Source organism: Oncorhynchus clarkii, chromosome 6 (genome assembly GCF_045791955.1).
Source record: "Oncorhynchus clarkii lewisi isolate Uvic-CL-2024 chromosome 6, UVic_Ocla_1.0, whole genome shotgun sequence".
Classification (NCBI taxonomy): domain Eukaryota; kingdom Metazoa; phylum Chordata; class Actinopteri; order Salmoniformes; family Salmonidae; genus Oncorhynchus; species Oncorhynchus clarkii.
In genome coordinates this window covers 17,083,942-17,104,638 of record NC_092152.1, presented here as the reverse complement: position 1 = coordinate 17,104,638, position 20,697 = coordinate 17,083,942, and the positions used below count along the sequence as shown (strand labels likewise).

At 42.5% G+C, this 20,697-nt stretch overlaps 1 protein-coding gene across 4 annotated transcripts in view; it reads right to left on the bottom strand.

The window, feature by feature from the left end:
* LOC139410671 (fibrinogen C domain containing 1a) overlaps positions 1–20,697 on the bottom strand; it is a 101,870-nt gene that overhangs the window by 46,856 nt on the left and 34,317 nt on the right. For all 4 annotated transcript variants that reach the window (XM_071156061.1, XM_071156064.1, XM_071156062.1 and 1 more), the window contains 2 exons: positions 16,971–17,130; positions 16,417–16,553 (listed from right to left, as the gene is read on the bottom strand). In XM_071156061.1, the coding sequence (XP_071012162.1) occupies positions 16,417–16,553; positions 16,971–17,130 (297 nt within the window). The remainder of the gene's footprint in view (positions 1–16,416; positions 16,554–16,970; positions 17,131–20,697) is intronic.

Genomic DNA, 20,697 nt, shown 5'->3' with positions numbered 1-20,697 from the left:
CTATTTTTATTTTATAATGTTTCCCCTTTTTTCTCCCCAATTGGTAGTAGTTACTGTCTTGTCTCATCGCTGCAACTCCCGTACGGACTCGGGAGAGGCGAAGTTCGACAGCCATGCGTCCTCTGAAACACAACCCAACCAAGCCGCACTGTTTCTTGACACAATACATCCAACCGGGAAACCAGCCGCACCAGTGTGTCGCAGGAAACACCATACAACTAGCGACATGGTCAGCGTGCACTTCGCCCGGCCCACCACAGGAGTCGCTAGTGCGCGATGAGACAAGGATATCCCTGATGGCCAAGCACTCCCTAACCAGGACAACGCTGGGCCAATTGTGCGCCGCCCCATGGGCCTCCCGGTCGCGACCGGCTGCGGCAGAGCCTGGGCTCGAACGCAGAATCTCTGGTGGCCTTAGACCACTGCGCCACCCGGGAGGCGCCAGCCTGCAACTATTTGGGGACTGGTCTTGATAAATCGGTTACATTTTTATTTATTTATTCACTGAATCTCCATTTGGGTATTGGTTAGACTACAATTATGGTGTAGAAATGTTATGCTCTTAGTGTAACCTTTATTTAACTAGGCAAGTTAGTTAACTTCATTGGGATAGGGGGCAGCATTTTCACTTTTGGATGAAAAGTGTGCCCAGAGTAAACTGCCTACTCAGTCCCAGATGCTAATATATGCATATTATTAGTAGTATTGGATAGAAACCACTCTGGAGTTTCTAAAACTGTTTGAATGATGTCTGTGAGTATAACAGAACTCACATGGCAGGCAAAAACCTGAGAAAAAATCCAAACAGGAAGTGGGAAATCTGAGGTTTGTAGTTTTTCAACTCAGCTCCTGTTGAAGATACAGTGGGATATTGGTTATGTTGCACTTCCTAAGACTTCCACTAGATGTCAACCGTCTTTAGAACGTTGTTTGAGGCTTCTACTATGAAGGGGGGCTGAATGAGAGGGGAATGAGTCAGAGGTCTGCCAGCAGTCACACGCTCAGTCATGCACATTCACATGAGAGGTAGCTCCCGTTCCATTGCATTTCTACAGACAATGGAATTCTCCGGTTGGAACATTATTGAACATTTATGATAAAAACATCCTAAAGATTGATTCTATACATCGTTTGATATGTTTCTACAACCAGTAATATAACTTTTTGGAATTTTCGTCCAACCTCTCCTGCTGGAAGTTGCATGCACGTTTCGATTTGTTTACCAAACGCCCTAACAAAAGGAGGTATATGAACATAAATTATTAACTTTATCGAACAAATCAAACATTTATTGTGGAACTGGGATTCCTGGGAGTGCCTTCTGATGAAGGTCATCAAAGGTAAGTGAGTATTTATAATGCTATTTCTGACTAATGTTGACTGCGCAACATAGCGGATATTTATTTTCGCTGGTTTGGGCTCTGAGCTCCGTCTTTAGGTTATTGCATGGTATGCTTTTTCCAGAATAAAAAAAAAATCTGACACAGCGGTTGCATTAAGAATAATTTCTTATTTACAAGGACAGCCTACCCTTCCTCCCTGTCAAGGAATTGAACCCAGGTCTCCCACGACACCGGGATTCTTTAACTAAATAGCCCAGTACTGTAGCCATTTTCAACATTCTGTACTGTAGCCCAGTACTCAACATTCTTCCTGATAGTCTTAAATAAAGAAAGGTTTTGGTTATCCTGACCTGGACACCATGTACAGAATTATAATATACCATTAAGTGGTGTAGGTCTTATTTATTTAAAGAGCATATTGAAGTTAGAAGCAATAGGATTTGAAGCAATAGCCTACAACTATTTTAGCACCGTTTTGCACTGCTCTGAGACAAGCATGGGGACTGGTCTTCATAAATCAATTAGAATATCTGTTTGGTTATTGGTTAGACAACAATTACACAATTAGGGTGTAGGAATGTTATGCTTTAAGTGTAACCTTTATTTAACTAGGCAAGTCAGTTAAGAACAAATTCTTATTTACAAGGACAGCCTACTCCTTCCTCCCCATCAGGGAATTGAACCCAGGTCTCCCACGTGCCCACATGACACGGGGATTCTTTAGCTAAATAGCCAAGTACTGTAGCCTACTCCCGACCGTCCTATAACACCATATTTTCTGTTCCATCCTAACGGAATCCCAGAGGGTTTTTTGTTTTTCTTGGAATAGAAACACCATAATATTAAGCAGATTAATTAAGCAAAATTTCTTAAAATCAGTCCCATATACTATGTTCTTACAAAAAATGATTTAAAATTCTGTAGTACAGCCACTATTGAAGGCTATCAAATGCTTCTCAAAGATGCCCCCCAATGGTACCAGTGGTTGGCACTTATACAGTTGAAGTCGGAAGTTTACATACACCTTAGCCAAATACATTTCAACTCAGTTTTTCACAATTCCTGACATTCAATCCTAGTAGAAATTCCCTATCTTAGGATCACCACTTAATTTGTTTTATTTTTTTATTATTATTTATTTCAGCTTTTATTTCTTTCATCACATTCCCAGTGGCTCAGAAGTTTACATACACTCAATTAGTATTTGGTAGCATTGCCTTGAAATTGTTTAACTTGGGTCAAACGTTCCGGATAGCCTTCCACAAGCTTCCCACAATAAGTTGGGTGAATTTTGGCCCATTCCTGACAGAGCTGGTGTAACTGAGTCAGGTTTGTAGGCCTCCTTGCTCGCACATGCTTTTCAGTTCTGTCCACACATTTTCTATGGGATTGAGGTCAGGGCTTTGTGATGGCCACTCCAATACCTTGACTTTGTTGTCCTTAAGCCATTTTGCCAAAACTTTGGGAGTATGCTTGGGGTTGTTGTCCATTTGAAAGAACCACTGGAATTGTGATACAGTGAATTATAAATGAAATAATCTGCCTGTAATCAAGTTTTGGGAAAAGGACTTGTGTCATGCACAAAGTAGATGTCCTAACCGACTTGCCAAAACTATTGTTTGTTAATTAGGGCTAGGTGTCCCACTAAAACGAGGCTACTCAGGCGAGAAAAAAACTCACCCAAATGTATAGCCAGTTGGAAAATATAAATGTACTGTTTGAAAATGTGAAGAAAGGTATTTTTTAAATACCATTACATTTAAAAAAGATAGACTGTATATTTTGAATGTGAATCACGCGTACATTGAACGTACGTATCCCAGTTTGGTAATACCTGACCTAGAGTAATTAGGGTTAAGTGCCTTGCTCAAGCGCACATTGACAGATATTTTTCACCTTGTCAGCTCAGGTATTCAAACCAGCGAACTTTCAGTTATTGGCCCACAACTACTACTACTACCAGCAACAATAGTCAACATACTGACAGTTCCACAAGTACACAATGCCGGCATATTTTCAAAGCTCCTGTTGTCATTACAGAAGTAGGATATTAATTTTATCTTAATTTATTTCTGAGAATTTTCCTGCACTGCAGGAAATGAAAACTTGTAGTGTATTCAAGGTTTAAAGCAGTTTCTTAAGTTTGTAATTTCCACTTTAAAATATCAGACTTGATTTGCCTTAGCAAAAAATATATCAACCCCTACAAAGAATGTCCATTAATTATAATCCACACAATAATACATTTCCTGTTGCCGCAGGTTTATTATCATGCTGTAGCAAATTGGTTCAAATGAATCTGTACATCACGTTGGCAGTACAAATTGCTCTTCCCTACAGTCCTCTGCTCAACAGAACTTACCCAGTTCCATCACAAGGCTCCATACAGGCCTGTTAACAAGCCCAAAAGACAGATGGGCTACAGAGTGTCCCCGTAAACCACTTTCCAATAGCACAGCACCATTCTAGCCCAAAGTCATTCCCATTGACGTCATTCTGTTGTGCAAGATTGCTGCACCCCCTTGTGTGTCATGACCCCTACTTTTTCTCTGGCTGACCAACGCCAGCTTTCAAAGCCTCAGAGAGAAAGTGCATCACTCCACCACAACAAAGGCTTTTTATTCCAACTGTACATTTTCTCAAATAGATCACACAGCAAAAGCCACTTCATGATTCTCTATACAGATTTGATCAATAAAAGTATTAGGTTCATCTGATCGGTTATGACCACATATAAATGCACATGTTAAAGTACACAGTGTCCCAAACACCAGAAATACAATGGGGAACTAAGAATATCTGTATCATAACTGCATAGGTTATTCCATGACCAAAAGCGACAGTATATAATGTCCATTGCTGTGTCTTTAAACATGAGAAAGGCAATCTACTATTGTCTGAAGATCCAAATAGCAGACTATTTTCTTTCACTCTGAACTGCCTGTGGTCTCCCTGGGCCTTTCCAAAGCAATTTAAAGCAATTAAAAAATATATTTTCCTGTTGAACAACAACATCCCACATATGAATAGAGTAATGCACACACATGTATGGGGTAGAAAAAATATGTTTTGAGCAAAAATTTTTTTTTTAGACACAAGTGAAAACTTCATCGGGACGCAATTCGAGGAGTTGGTCTGATGGTGTTCTCTGATGATCGGCCTCCCCACTCGGCCTCCCCACCACTTGTGCCTTGTCATGAGGATGCCTGGATCACGTATTGAGTTGTGCCTTTTGATAAGTAAATCAGGTGATAAATGAGATGAAAAATAGACTGGAGTAGGACTTAAAGTAAGGTCTTTAATGTCTGGCACTGTTAATTGAACCTGTTTAGGATTATGGAGCCACACCGTAAATGCAGTGCTAACAAGCCAAACGCAATAAAGGCCACCTGTAAAGCACTGCTCTACTTACCTTTGCAAATGAAGCCCTTGTAATCCTTTTCAATTACTGATAAACTGCTTAGCGAGCGCCAATAAGCTGTAAGTTTTTCTATTTGGACACAGAGAGGGAGCAAGGCTGAGGTGCTGTCACAAGTCGATTGGGGTAGACTTAGACCTTCAGCTTTTCATTTGCTGTTGGGTCAAGTCTGTCTTGTGTTGACAGAATCAAAGATGTTCAAAAGCTTTGAACCTCAACTCAAATTATGTGACTTGCCAACATCCATTTGGAGAATGTATCAGACTTTCTGTAAGTGGCAAAAGCTTTAGATGAAACATGGAATAAGTGGAGGAGAGAAACTGAACGCGTAACAGTGAAACAGGCTAAAACAGGGAGGGATTATTTGGAATTTCCCAATAAGAATTGCTCATTTTCATTTCAAAATGTTTTAAAATGTTTTCCATTGTATGCCCTAATGAGCACAACCCTATTCTGTCTTCCATTGTACCCAACAACATCATGGATATACTTATATACCAGTGGAGGCTGCTGAGAGGAGGATAGCTCATAATAGTAGCTGGAATGGAGCGAATAGAATGGCATTAAACACATGGAAATGATGTGTTTGATGTTGTTGATACCTTTCCACCTATTTCGCTCCAGCCATTACCACGTGCCCATTCTCCCCAATTAAGGTGCCACCAACCTCCTGTGTTACATACACTAACCCAACAATATTCTCCAAACCATACTGTCACTTCTACACTTCTACACTTTGAAGTGCAGAAGCACACTAGAGGAATTCAGTCTTATCTGGGTCACACTTGCACTAGAATTGACATTGTCTTGTGGAAACTGTGCGTAGATCCACTGCCACTCCATTTCCCCCATGCCCTCCTACTCTTATCCTGCGTCTCTGTTTATGGAGTAAACAGAGTTTTTTCCCCCTGTGCTTGCACATGCGACGTGCTGGTAGATATAAGGTAATCTAGGCAAACTTAAATCTGTTATACCTAATTTCTGCCAGCATATCACATGTGCAAGCAGAGGAAAAAAACTGGAGACCAACGTTACTCCACACACAGAGACGCATACAAAGCTCTCCCTCTCTCTTCATTTGGCAAATCTGACCATACTTCTATCCTCCTGATTCCTGCTTAAGAGCAAAAACTAAAGCAGGAAGTACCAGTGACATGCTCAATACAGAAGTGGTCAGATGGTGCGGATGCTATGCTACATGACTGTTTTGGTAGCACAGACTGGAATATGTTCCGGAATTCATCCAATCACAATGAGGAGAATACCACCTCAGTCACCGGCTTCATCAATAAGTGCATTGACAACATCGTCCCCACAGTGACCGTACGTACATTTCTGAACTAGACGTTCTGTCTCCTAGAGATGAACATACTTTGGTGCAAAAAGTACAAATCAATCCCAGAACAACAGCAAAGGACCTTGTGAAGACGCTGGAGGAACCAGTTACAAAAGTATCTATATCCACAGTAAAACGAGTCCTATATCGACATAACAGGAAAGGCCGCTCAACAAGGAAGAAACCACTGCTCCAAAACTGCCATAAAAAAAGCCAGACTACGGTTTGCAACTGCGCATGGGGACAAACATCATACTTTTTGGAGAAAAGTCCTCTGGTCTGATCAAACAAAAAGGGAACCGTTTGGTCAAAATGACCATCGTTATGTTTGGAGGAAAAAGGGGGAGGCTTGCAAGCCGAAGAACACCATCCCAACAGTGAAGCACGGGGGTGGCAGCATCATGTTGTGTGGGTGCTTTGCAGCAGGAGGGACTGGTGCACTTCACAAAATAGATGGCATCATGAGGGAGGAAAATTATATATATTGAAGCAACATCTCAAGACATCAGTCAGGAAGTTAAAGCTTGGTCGCAAATGGGTCTTCCAAATGGACAATGACCCCAAGCATACTTCCAAAGTTGTGTCAAAATGGCTTAAGGACAACAAAGTCAAGGTATTGGAGTCACCATCACAAAGCCCCGACCTCCATCCTATAGAAAATGTGTGGGCAGAACTGAAAAAGCATGTGCGAGCAAGGAGGCCTATAAACCTGACTCAGTTACACCAGCTCTGTCAGGAGGAATGGGCCAAAATTCACCCAACTTATTGTGGGACGCTTGTGGAAGGCTACCTGAAACATTTGACCCAAATTAAACAATTTAAAGGCAATGCTACCAAATACGAATTGAGTGTATGTAAACTTCTGACCCACTGGGAATATGGTAAAAAAAGGAATTGTGAAAAACTGAGTTTAAATGTATTTGGCTAAGGTGAATGCAAACCTCCGACTTCAACTGTATATACTCAGCGGTGTCAGAAGAATGCCTAAAAAATGATCAAAGTCTCCAGCGGTACCTGAGCACCAAGTCTAGGGCCAAAAGGCTCCTTAACAGCTTTTACCCCAAAGCCATAAGACTGCCGAACACTTCATCAAACGGCCACCCGGACTATTTGCATTGACCAACCCTTTGCTTTTTACAATGCTGATTTAGATAGAAAACACCCTGAAATTTCTAAAACTGTTTGAATGATGTCTGTGAGTATAACAGAACTCATATGGCAGGCAAAAACCTGAGAAAAAATCCAACCAGGAAGTGGGGAATCTGAGGTTTGTAGGTTTTCAAGTCTTTGCCTATCCAATATACAGTGTACAATTTGGTCCGATTGCACTTCCTAAGGCTTCCACTAGATGTCAACAGTCTTTAGAACCTTGTTTCAGGCTTCTACTGTGAAGTAGAAGAGAATAAGAGCTGATTGAGTAAGAGGTCTGGCAGAGTGCCATGAGCTCAGTCTTGCGCGCACCCGTGAGAGGTAGCTGCGTTCCATTGCATTTCTAAAGACAAAGGAATTCTCCGGGTTGGAACATTATTGAAGATTTATGTTAAACACATCCTAAAGATTGATTCTATACATCGTTTGACATGTTTCTACAAACTGTAATGGAACTTTTTGACTTTTCGTCTGGACCTTGTGCTCGCGCCTCATGAATTTGGATTTGTGAACTAAACACGCAAACAAAAAGGAGGTATTTGGACATAAATGATGGACTCAGATTATTGCATGGTGTGCTTTTTCCGTAAAGCTTTTTTGAAATCTGACACAGCGGTTGCATTAAGGAGAGGTTTATCTATAATCCCATGCATAACACTTGTATCCTTTATCAATATTTATTGTGAGTATTTCTGTAAATTGAAGTAGCTCTTTGCAAAATCACCGGATGTTTTGGAAGCAAAACAATATTGAGCATAACGCGCCAATGTAAACTGAGATTTTTGGATATAAATATGAACTTTATAGAAAAAGACATACATGTATTGTGTAACATGAAGTCCTATGAGTATCATCTGATGAAGATCATCAAAGGTTAGTGATTCATTTTATCTCTATTTCTGCTTTTTGTGACTCCTCTCTTTGGCTGGAAAAATGGTTGGTTTTGTCTGTGACTAGGTGCTGACCCAACATAATCGCAAGGTATGCTTTTGTCGTAAAGCCTTTTTGAAATCGGATTAACAACAAGTTTATCTTTCAAATGGTGTATAATACTTGTATGTTTGAGGAATTTTAATTATGAGATATCTGTTGTTTGAAATTGGAGCCCTGCACTTTCACTGGCTGTTGTCATATCGATCCCGTTAACGGGATTTCAGCCGTAAGAAGTTAACAAACTGTACAAGACTATAAACAAGCTGGAAGACCTACACCCAAAGGCTGCCTTTCTGGTTTCTGGCGATTTTAATTTGGCGTCACTAAGACACGTGATGCCCAACTTCCATCAACCCGTCTCTAACGCCACTAGAGGCGATAAAGTCTTAGACCACTTCTACTTTACACACAAGCAAGCATACAATGCCCTCCCTCGTCCGCCATTCGGCAAATCAGATAATGACTCCGTACTCTTGCTTCCTGTTTACAAGCAGAAGTTGAAACAGGAAATACCCGTGATTTTCTCCGTGGAGAAATTGTAACCAGAATCAGAGGCTATGCTACAGGACTGCTTTGCTAGCGCTGATTGAAATATGTTTCGAGACTCAGCCGATAACATTGACAAGCTAACCACCTCCGTCACAGGTTTCATTATAAAATACATCAGCGATGTTGAACCCAAGTGAGGGTTCGCTGCTTCCCCAATGAAAAGCCCTGGATTAACACAGAGTTTGGTGCTAAACTAAAGAACAGGGCTACCACAAACAGAGCTATTGTAGGCAACACTGATGCTATGGCCGAAGACAATAATAAGTACAAGAAGGCCCGCTATGACCTCCGCAGAGTCACCAAACAAGCAAAAGGACTATATAGGAATAAGGTACAATCATATTACATAGGCTACGCCGCCTGCCGTATGTGGCAGGGGCATCAGTCCATTACGGATTACAAAGGAAGACCCAACCGTGAGCTGCCCAATGATGTCTCTCTACCAGACAAACTCAAAGCATTTTATACACGCTTTGACAACAACATCGAGACGGGTGTGAGGGCCATCACCAACCCAGAGGATTGGGTGATCTCGCTCTCTGAGGCCGACGTGAGAAGGGTCTTTAATTAGGTCAACACCCACAAGGCCACAAGGCCTGACGGGCACGCTCTCAGAGCATGCGCAGAACAGCTGGCAGGCATATTCACAGTCATTTTCAACCTCTCCTTGTCCCAGTCTGTAATCCCCACATGTTTTAATATTACCACAATCATTCCTGTTCCTAAAGACTCTAAGGCTTCATGCTACAATGACTACGGCCCTGTAGCACTCACTTTTATAATCATTGGGTGCTTTGAGAGGCTAGTTATGGCACACATTAACTCCACCATCCCAGACACCCTAGACCCACTCCAATTTGCATACCGCCCTAACAGATCCATAGACGATGCGATATCAATTGCTCTCCACACTGCCCTCACCCACCTAGATAAGAGGAATACCTACAGTATGTGAGAATTGCTGTTCATTGACTACAGCTCAGAGTTCAATACCATTGTCCCCTGCAAGCTCGTCACTCGACACCAAGCTTAGGACTCTGGGTCTGAACACCTCCCTCTGCAACTGGATCCTGGACTTCCTGAAGGCCGAACTCAGGTGGTGAGGGAAGGCAACATCACCTCAGCCACGCTGACCCTTAACACAGGGGCCCCACATGGGTGTGTGCTTAGTCCCTTCCTGTACCCCCTGTTCACCCACAACTGTGTAGTCACTCACTACTCCAGCACCATTATCAAGTTCACTGACGACACGACGGTGGTAGGCCTGATCACCGGTGACGATGAGTCAGCATACAGGGAGTAGGTCAGTGACCTGGCAGCCTGATGCCGGGGCAACAACCTCTCCCTCAAAGTCAGCAAAACCAAGGAGCTGATCGTGGACTACAGGAAACGGGGGTTCTACAGCTGTACCATTGAGAGCATATTGACTGGCTGCATCACTGCTTGGAATGGAAATAGCACCACCCTCGATTGCATGGCGCTACAGAGAGTTGTGTGGACAGCCCAGTACATCATGGTTCCACCTGTCACCAGAGGGCGGCAGAGACCGTCCTAGAGACATTAACGACACTCAGGTGTGTCCAATTTAACTCAACATTTTTTTTTTTGTTAAAAGAGGTGTGTTTTCTGTTGTCCCTTGCGGAAGCTTGAATTGTTTACAGTGTGCATTAGTTTCCTGAGTGAGTTTTTGAGACTTAGTGTTTGTTGTTTTTCAAGTGTACTGTGATCCTGTAGCTACCGTTTCTTAGAAAAGCATTACGTTTATTCTTAACCACTGATTCTTCGTCTGGTCTCTTCTCTGCACCTGGGTCCAACCTCGTCACGTTCCACATCGAGGAACTCTATATCAGGCAGTGTGAAAAGAATCTTCAAAGACTCCAACCACCCAAGCCATGGACTATTTTCTCTGCCGGTGCATCAAGTCTGACACCAACATGCTCTTGAACAGCTTCTATCCCCAAGCAATACGACTGACAAATAGCTAACAAAATTGCTTCATGGACTATCTGAGTTAAACTTGTATATTTATTGAGCTTTTATTAAAATCTTTGCAATGTCTCTATGCACACTCACAGGGCCCTACACACTCACACACTATCACTCTCATACACACACACACGCACGCACGCTTGCACGCACGCACACACACACACACACACACACACACACACACACACACACACACACACACTCACTCCATCATTAAGTCACTCACACATAATATGCACATACTGTACATTTACACACCAGCACACTGTCATGACTGTCCTGACCAGGTCAGGTTACAGGAGACCACAACCCTACAGATTATCTCTCAACCCCAACAGAGGAGGAGAGATCTAGGGGTCTGAAGATGTGGGGGGTTTTATGACCCCTCACGCCCCTGGTAAATCTCAGGCCACAGACAAATTCCTTTGTGCTGTTACTATGGAGAACCAGCCTCAAAACATTAAACATGAAATAAAGGAACTTTGGAACAATGGTTTCCGTCAGCCACAATGGTGGCCATGACGATAGATGGAATATGAAAATGTATGTCATTTTTGTTTTGTTATTAAAGGTTAATAGATGGCGTTATTACGAAAACATTGTAATGTGAAGGGTTTTCCTAGTATATGTTTGATGTTTAAGAATAAACGTGGTAATAATACAACTCTGCCATTTATAACTATAGATAGGCATTTATGAAATGTTATAAAAGCAGAGGGCATACTGTCATATCGTCGATCACTACAGTAACTAGTTGTCACAGCTACAAAGTACAAATTGGCTATATTGTATAAATATTTTTGTAGAATAGGCAGGGTTTAGTTTGTTTACTTTGTGGCTGTGGTAGCTAGTGACGACCCCTCCAGATGATGGTTATAATGTGTTATAATGTGATCGTGTGATGTATGGATGCTGGGCCTCCGAGGTCTTGATCTTTGACAGCTCTCCTGTAGAGCATGAAGTGTCCTGATGGAGACACTCCCTCTTAGGCATATTTGCACACCAGAGTATCATAAACCACCTATCTACAGTGCTGGGCCAATTGTGCGCCGCCTCATTGGTCTCCTGGTCGCGGCCGGTTGTGAAACAGCCTGGAATCGAACCAGGGTCTGTAGTGACACCTCTAGCACTGAGATGCAGTGCCTTAGATCGCTGCACCACTCAGGAGCTCATCTAAAAGAAGGCCTGGTTATGGAGCTTCCACCAGGGGGACGGTTAATTATCAAAAAGTTTATTAGCAGGGGGCCTCCCGAGCGGCGCACTGGTCTAAGGCACTGCATCGCAGACCTGGATTTGATCCCAGGCTGTGTCACAGCCGGCAGTGACCGAGAGACCCATGAGGCGGCGCACAATTGGCCCAGTGTCGTCCGGGTTAGGGGAGGGTTTGGCCAGCCAGGATTTCCTTGTCCCATCGTGCTCTAGCGCCTCCTTGTGGCGGGCCAGGCGCCTGCAAGCTGACCCCAGTCACCAGCTGGACGGTGTTTCCACCGACACATTGGTGCGGCTGGCTTAAGCAAACAGTGTGTCAAGAAGCAGTGCGGCTTGGCAGGGTCGTGTTTCGGAGGATGCATGACTCTCAACCATCGCCTCTCCCGAGTCCATAGGGGAGTTGCAGCGATGGGACAAGATTGTAACTACCAATTGGTAAAAAATGGGGTAAAAGTACACACACAAAAAATATATATTTTTTTTGTGTGTGTACTTATATATAATATATAATATATATATATATATATATATCTATATATATATATATTAAATGTTTATTAGCAGGTAACCCTTTCCTTCACCACCACAGCTGATGCTAAGCCTCAACATGTAACTGAAATCAGAGTGATCTGAGTGACATCTGCCAACTCACTCTGGCTTGTAATAATAATAATATATGCCATTTAGCAGAAGATTTTATCCAAAGCTACTTACAGTTATGTGTGCATACATTTTATGGATGGGTGGTCCCGGGAATCTCACTATTTTGATGTTACAAGCGCCATTTTCTACCAATTATACTACAAAGAACCACTAAGTGGTTGTTCTGTTCACTTTGTCACTTTGTCAACATCAGGGCTGCCTCACTACGGTAATACTGGATTCCAACACTATGACCTTGGAGGAAGCACTTGGCTAAGGCTCGTACCACACATCATAAATTGGCTTCCTCATTCATATTCTATTCATGTGTTTATATGGCAAACAAATGGAGGAAAAAGAGGAGAGAGAGAGCGGAGAGAGAGAGAGAGAGCAGGAGAGAGAGGGGGGGGGGGTATGTCTGAGAGTGTACCAGCAGCCCTCCTGTACCTCAGGAAAGCAGAGCTCCCAGCTCTTCAGCGGTGCAGAGAGAGATGAGACTGCATCCTCATCAGGAAACTGCTGGAAGCCAGCGATGATGAATAGGGTCGCTGTGACTATTAATTCCCTGTAAATGCACTATTCTTTGCCTTCCATCTCCCACTGCTGAGATGTGCTCAGAAGGAAGAAAATGTATCAGAAATATAGGAAACTCGTAGGTGGGAAACAGCTTGGTCTGTAATATTCTCCTTATGAATTGCCTTACTATGGCTAATAAGTTTATCAGAGCCATTGGTCCTAATGAGCGGTGGTTGCCCACAGTTGGTTTAATGGAGAGCAAAGGGCTCTCCTTGAATGATTCATTGGACTCTTTGGTCTGGGAATGTGTCTCCTGGTACTACTCTGCTAAACCAACCTGAGCCAGTCTCTAGACATCAAGCTAAGGGGAGATGACTCTAGAGCCCTGGAGACCTCAACAAGTCATAGAGGCAATGCTGCAAGGTCACTATTTCAGCTATTGCCATCCCGCAGGGGGGAATGTATGAATATCACACTCTTTTCAGTTTAAAATGCCATTTCACCATCGCTCCTCTCAGCACAAGCCATCTGGGGGGTTTCTGCAGACCTTGACTGTGACTGCAGGCGGGGAAATGAATGGAACTTATTCAAACTGCACCAGCGGGATATGGAGTCCACTTGCTTACATATAGGAGGAAGATGTCCATCGGGTGACCAACGACAAATAAAGCAAACACCATGCAGGGATTTTTGTTGACCTCATGTCATGTTGTCATATGTAAAGTTTGATGCTCTGTACTACATTACATTCAAGAGCAACATAAAATGCAAGAGAGGTAGGAAAGCCAAGGAGCCCCTGGATATTATCTTCAAGACACTTGAACAGTTAATTGGGCATTATATTTGAAACACATTGCAATGCATTTGAAAATTGAGAAAGAGGCACTTTTAAGTGATCCCTCATAGAACCATAATTCAGAATAATTGGCTTTTGAGCAATAAAGTGATAGAGGTCACTTCAATAATATTGATGAGAAAAGTAACAGAAATGAATGTGTCCAAACATACCCTGAAAGTTAGACTTAATTATAACTTTTCTAATAGTTTGCGGACCACTATTAAAGCTCCTATGTGTTTGATGAATTAGTGAGTAATACTTTTAGAAAAGGCCATACTTTTAACTGCTCTGTGACTCAAGTAAAAAGAAACAAATAAAGTTGGTTTGGTGCTTGCATCTCTCTGCCTGCCTGACAGCCTGACAGCCTGCCTGCCTGCCTGCCTGCCTGCCTGCCTGTCTGTCTGTCTGCCTGCCTGCCTGCCTGCCTGCCTGCCTGCCTGCCTGCCTGCCTGCCTGCCTGCCTGCCTGCCTGCCTGCCTGCCTGTCTGCCTGTCTGCCTGTCTGCCTATTATTATCCTTTTTAGATAAAACTATACTAAATATATTCACGTCACCAAATAGTTGATTACAACACACTGTTTTGCAATGAAGGTCTATAGTAGCCTCAACAGCACTCTGTAGGGTAGCACCATGGTGTACCCAGAAGACAGCTAGCTTCCATTCTCCTCTAGGTACATTAACTTCAAAACAAAACCTAGGAGGCGTATGGTTCTCACCCGCTTCCATTGTTTTACACAGTAATTATGACAACTTCCGGAGGAAACCTCTAACCTATCAGAGCTCTTGCAGCATGAAATGACATGTTGTCCACCCAATCAAAGGATCAGAAAATTAATTTAGTACTGAAAGCAAAAGATAGTTCAGCCAACTCAAACAGAGAGGGATGCTATGTTAACTAGCTGGCTATGACTATCCAACACTGGAACTTTTCCAAGTCAAGGTAAGCTTTTGGTTTGATTAATTTATTGACACTGGGGCCGACCGGAGTAACTGCTAAACTGTCAGTGGCGACCCGTCATTCAAGGCAGGTGGGGGAGTGCCCCACCTGTTTTGAGCCCTAACTTTTTGCAAAAAAAATATTATAAAAAATATATACACTACCGTTCAAATGTTTGGGGCCACTTAGAAATGTTTTTGTTTTTGAAAGAAAAGCTATTTTTTTGTCCATTAAAATAACAAAAAAATGTATCAGAAATACAGTGTAGACATTCTTAATGTTGTAAATGACTATTGTAGCTGGAAACGGCAGATTTTTTATGGAATATCTACATAGGCGTACAGAGGCCCATTATCAGCAACCATCACTCCTGTGTTCCAATGGCACGTTGTTTTTGCTAATCCGAGTTTATAATTTTAAAAGGCTAATTGATCATTAGAAAATCCTTTTGCAATTATGTTAACACAGCTGAAAACTGTTGTTCTGATTAAAGAAGCAATAAAACTGGCCTTCTTTAGACTCGTTGAGTATCTGGAGCATCAGCATTTGTGGGTTCGATTACAGGCTCAAAATGGGCAGAAACAAAGCACTTTCTTCTGAAACTCGTCAGTCTATTCTTGTTTTGAGAAATGAAGGCTATTCCATGAGAGAAATTGTCAAGAAACTGAAGATCTCATACAACGCTGTGAACTACTCCCTTCACAGAACAGCGCAAACTGTCTCTAACCAGAACAGAAAGAGGAGCGGTGCACAACTGAGCAAGAGGACAAGTACATTAGAGTGTCTAGTTTGAGAAACAGACGCCTCACAATTCCTCAACTGGCAGCTTCATTAAATGGTACCCGCAAAACATCAGTCTCATTGGCAACAGAGAAGAGACGACACCGGGATGCTGGCCTTCTAGGCAGAGTTCCTCTGTCCAGTGTCTCTGTTCTTTTGCCCATCTTAGTCAGTCTGAGATATGTATTTTTCTTTGCGACTCTGCCTAGAAGGCAAGCTTATGCCAAGACTTTGTCTTGAAGGTCCTCAGAACATTTCAAGAACATGTTATTTTTAAGTTTGACCTAATATTACCACAACATTCTCAGCATGCAAATGTGTATTCCTTAAAGCCGTTTGGAATACATCCCCATTATGTTTTAATGGAAATTCACATTTGAGGCATTTTAATTGTATTTCAACAGCGTTTAATCATACAAAAACAACCATATTTTTTTTGCACTTCATATGTTGACAATATGCACATTATTTCACTTGAACAGTACTTAATCTTGGAAATACTATATTTTTGGTTATGTCAAATATAATTCATAGCGGTTTAGATGGTACAATGATTCTCTACACTATCATTTCTTGTTTTGTCACATAAACTGAAAACAGTGGAACTATTAGAATTTTAGCAACCAGGAAATGGCAGAGCCATGTTTGCATCATGCATCTTTATAGGGAATCTTAGCTAATGTTCTGGGAATGTTCCCGGTTTGCTGGGGACCATCGTTGTTTCTCCTACGCAACAGCTGGGCGTGACACAGGTTGATACAGGGATCAGACACTCACCGTCCATCCTCCTCCGTCCGTTGTCATGTCACAGAAGACCTGGAAACCAGCAGGGTAGTGCATGGGAAAGACAGAGTAGATCCCGTCCTCCCGCTGACCACTTGCGTAGATATCGCTGCAGTCCCGAGGTCTGGAGCCTAGCGAGATCAGATAGACACCAGATTAACTTTTAAATCCTGGATTTTATCATAGAAATTATTAAATGAAACCAGTGAGCTCCAACATTTTCTTCTCTTAATAGTCAGCCGTCTGAATCTGTCCAGACAGCTTCACTTCATCATGTCCAAATCCTGTACTTTATAGAAATGCAATTTTTTTTACAAAAATAATTTGTGGTATCAGAGGTGTAGTATGCAAACATATTTCAGTATGAAGCTGTGCTTTTTTTCCTTCTAGTGAAATTGTGAAATAGCCTTGTCAGGCATTAAATACATCTAGTTGGCCAAACATATGGTTTACTTCAGCTCAAAGGATCAACCATTTCTACAGCTGACATGGTGTAGATAGGAGATGTCCTTCCACCAGCCACCACTGGTGTCTATCCATAGGCCTACCATTGGAGCAGCCTTTGGGCCGGGCACTGCGAACAGGTGCTCTCTGGAGGTCTGCCTTGAACTTGCTCTTCAGGTTCCCTGTCTCCTTCTGCATGGAGTTGAGAGCATCGTTCACTGAGTTCATCACCTTCACCATGTTGATCTGGCTCTCAGACAGCAGCTGGAAACAAACACACAAACCTTCCATTAAACACCCACTCGGTAGTTGGAAAAACAATTTAACAACACACACACACACACGCACACACACACACAAATTAGATTACATTTCCCTTGATAGACATAGGACTAACAGCACACCCCACACAATTGGGAGTAAATGTAATTAGAAAAGGGATCTCCCTGAGTGTGAGTGTTCATTCATTAGAATGAGAATGTTTTAGGAAGTCCACAGTAGCCTCGTAATTACTAGACTGGAATCTGAGTAGCGAAACAGAATGTAGGCTTGCAAGACATCCCGGATGGTTGTATGAGGTTAAGGATACAGTAAGGAGAGGTGACATAGGAACTCTTTGGAGACCCACAATGCCCCGGGGTTGACATTGATGACAGCCGACGGGAGCGCACTTCCTGTGCACATGGTGAAAACATGATCACTCTCTGCACATATTCCCTCCCACATGTCCGTCCCCCTCTTCCCCACCCGCCCCCTCCCTAACATGCTTCTGTAGCAACGACACTTGCCTGTCAATCACGAGTGGGCCTCAAACGACAATGCTAGTATGAAAAATACATGCTAACCACAGGAGGTGTACACTCCACTCCTCTCTTCTCTGATCTGCTGAAGCCCTCTCTCTTCTCACACAGTAGCAACTCCTACAGCAGTTTGATACTGTACTTTGATATACTGTACTTTGTGAATATAAAACTATGAGCAGTGGTTTCACAGTATGTGTACTTCCAGCAATAGGTCGTCTTGAAAAATGTGCAATGACATATTTTGCTCTAGGATAGGATTTGCTCGAACTCTCGGCTTGGAAAACGTGATGTAGGCCTACAATCATAATTTTAAATCATATGTGCTCTACATCAAAAATAACTATAAATATTACACTGTGCTTTGAGATTCAGTTATTACCACCTTAATAACTGAAAACACATCCAGAGGTCTCTCCATTGAAATCAATAAATAAATTCCCCCACCTCTCTCTCCTTTCCTCCAAAACCGTTTTTCTTATCTCCCTCTGGCTACTATTCTCAACACTGTCAAATGGCTTCCCAGGAAGCGCTGCCTGGAAAGCACAACGACACTCCTCGCATTTACCTGCTACCTTGTATGAGGAAGAAGGCCTCGGCTCTACTCTTTAAATGTCAATTTCGTCTGAGAGTGTTTCTACAGCTTAGGCTTTGGGTCTCCGACACTCGGTGTGTGAATGTAAATGTGACTGTGCAGCAGAGTTGGGCTGGCTGTCAGTGAGCGGATGCCACTTGAAAAGAGGGCAGGGACAAGGGAGGGGGAGAAGTGCCAGCCAGTATTAATTTAACGGCTCGGGTGACATATGAATCGAGGTGAGTCATGCCTCCTTCTTGATTCCTATGACTATGCGAGGGTAGAGACGGCAAAGGGCAGAGACAGTTGTTTCTGTAACCGAGGCTATAATCACCCCAGCCCTGATGGAATGTAGCACTGTAGCGACGGACTGGGTATCTATCGCCTGTAGTGGTCGTTCTAATGAGCTTACTTTGATAATAAAGTGACGATATGCAGCAGAGCTCTTGCAGGACTGTGAACTCCCAGCAGGTAGTGAACTACTACAGCACCACCTCTATTCCTTTTTTTAAGCAGATCGAAATTCCAATTCCCTTTGGTATTCCATTATTTAGGACAGCGTGGTAGAAAGGAGATAAGGAGACAGATGCAGAGGGGGTAGTTAGATAGGAAGGGCTCAAACAGGTTTAGAATTCCTAGGGGATATGGTCTAAAATCAGCAGCACTACTGTACCACTAGACCAGACTCTGGAACCATCCACTTCTACCACAACTGTTTACAAATGATGCCCTGCAAATAATATATGTGACATTTATCGAAAAACCACTACCCTAGAAAGGACCGCAAAGATAGTTTCACAGCCCTTATACCTCACACTCCTTATGATACCATTTTTGCTTGCCATAGCAACCTACAAAGTTCGACTTAGAACAATATGGAATTGTTTTGAGATGTTCATACCAAGGATCATTTAGATATTTGATTTGGAATTTTAGGACCCCTTTAGTTATAAAATATACAGTATATATATATACAGTGCCTTGCGAAAGTATTCGGCCCCCTTGAACTTTGCAACCTTTTCCACATTTCAGGCTTCAAACATAAAGATATAAAACTGTATTTTTTTGTGAAGAATCAACAACAAGTGGGACACAATCATGAAGTGGAACGACATTTAGTGGATATTTCAAACTTTTTTAACAAATCAAAAACTGAAAAATTGGGCGTGCAAAATTATTCAGCCCCCTTAAGTTAATACTTTGTAGCGCCACCTTTTGCTGCGATTACAGCTGTAAGTCGCTTGGGGTATGTCTCTATCAGTTTTGCACATCGAGAGACTGAAATTTTTTCCCATTCCTCCTTGCAAAACAGCTCGAGCTCAGTGAGGTTGGATGGAGAGCATTTGTGAACAGCAGTTTTCAGTTCTTTCCACAGATTCTCGATTGGATTCAGGTCTGGACTTTGACTTGGCCATTCTAACACCTGGATATGTTTATTTTTGAACCATTCCATTGTAGATTTTGCTTTATGTTTTGGATCATTGTCTTGTTGGAAGACAAATCTCCGTCCCAGTCTCAGGTCTTTTGCAGACTCCATCAGGTTTTCTTCCAGAATGGTCCTGTATTTGGCTCCATCCATCTTCCCATCAATTTTAACCATCTTCCCTGTCCCTGCTAAAGAAAAGCAGGCCCAAACCATGATGCTGCCACCACCATGTTTGACAGTGGGGATGGTGTGTTCAGCTGTGTTGCTTTTACGCCAAACATAACGTTTTGCATTGTTGCCAAAAAGTTCAATTTTGGTTTCATCTGACCAGAGCACCTTCTTCCACATGTTTGGTGTGTCTCCCAGGTGGCGTGTGGCAAACTTTAAACGACACTTTTTATGGATATCTTTAAGAAATGGCTTTCTTCTTGCCACTCTTCCATAAAGGCCAGATTTGTTCAATATACGACTGATTGTTGTCCTATGGACAGAGTCTCCCACCTCAGCTGTAGATCTCTGCAGTTCATCCAGAGTGATCATGGGCCTCTTGGCTGCATCTCTGATCAGTCTTCTCCTTGTATGAGCTGAAAGTTTAGAGGGACGGCCAGGTCTTGGTAGATTTGCAGTGGTCTGATACTCCTTCCATTTCAATATTATCGCTTGCACAGTGCTCCTTGGGATGTTTAAAGCTTGGGAAATCTTTTTGTATCCAAATCCGGCTTTAAACTTCTTCACAACAATATCTCAGACCTGCCTGGTGTGTTCCTTGTTCTTCATGATGCTCTCTGCGCTTTTAACGGACCTCTGAGACTATCACAGTGCAGGTGCATTTATATGGAGACTTGATTACACACAGGTGGGTTGTATTTATCATCATTCATCATTTAGGTCAACATTGGATCATTCAGAGATCCTCACTGAACTTCTGGAGAGAGTTTGCTGCACTGAAAGTAAAGGGGCTGAATAATTTTGCACGCCCAATTTTTCAGTTTTTGATTTGTTAAAAAAGTTTGAAATATCCAATAAATGTC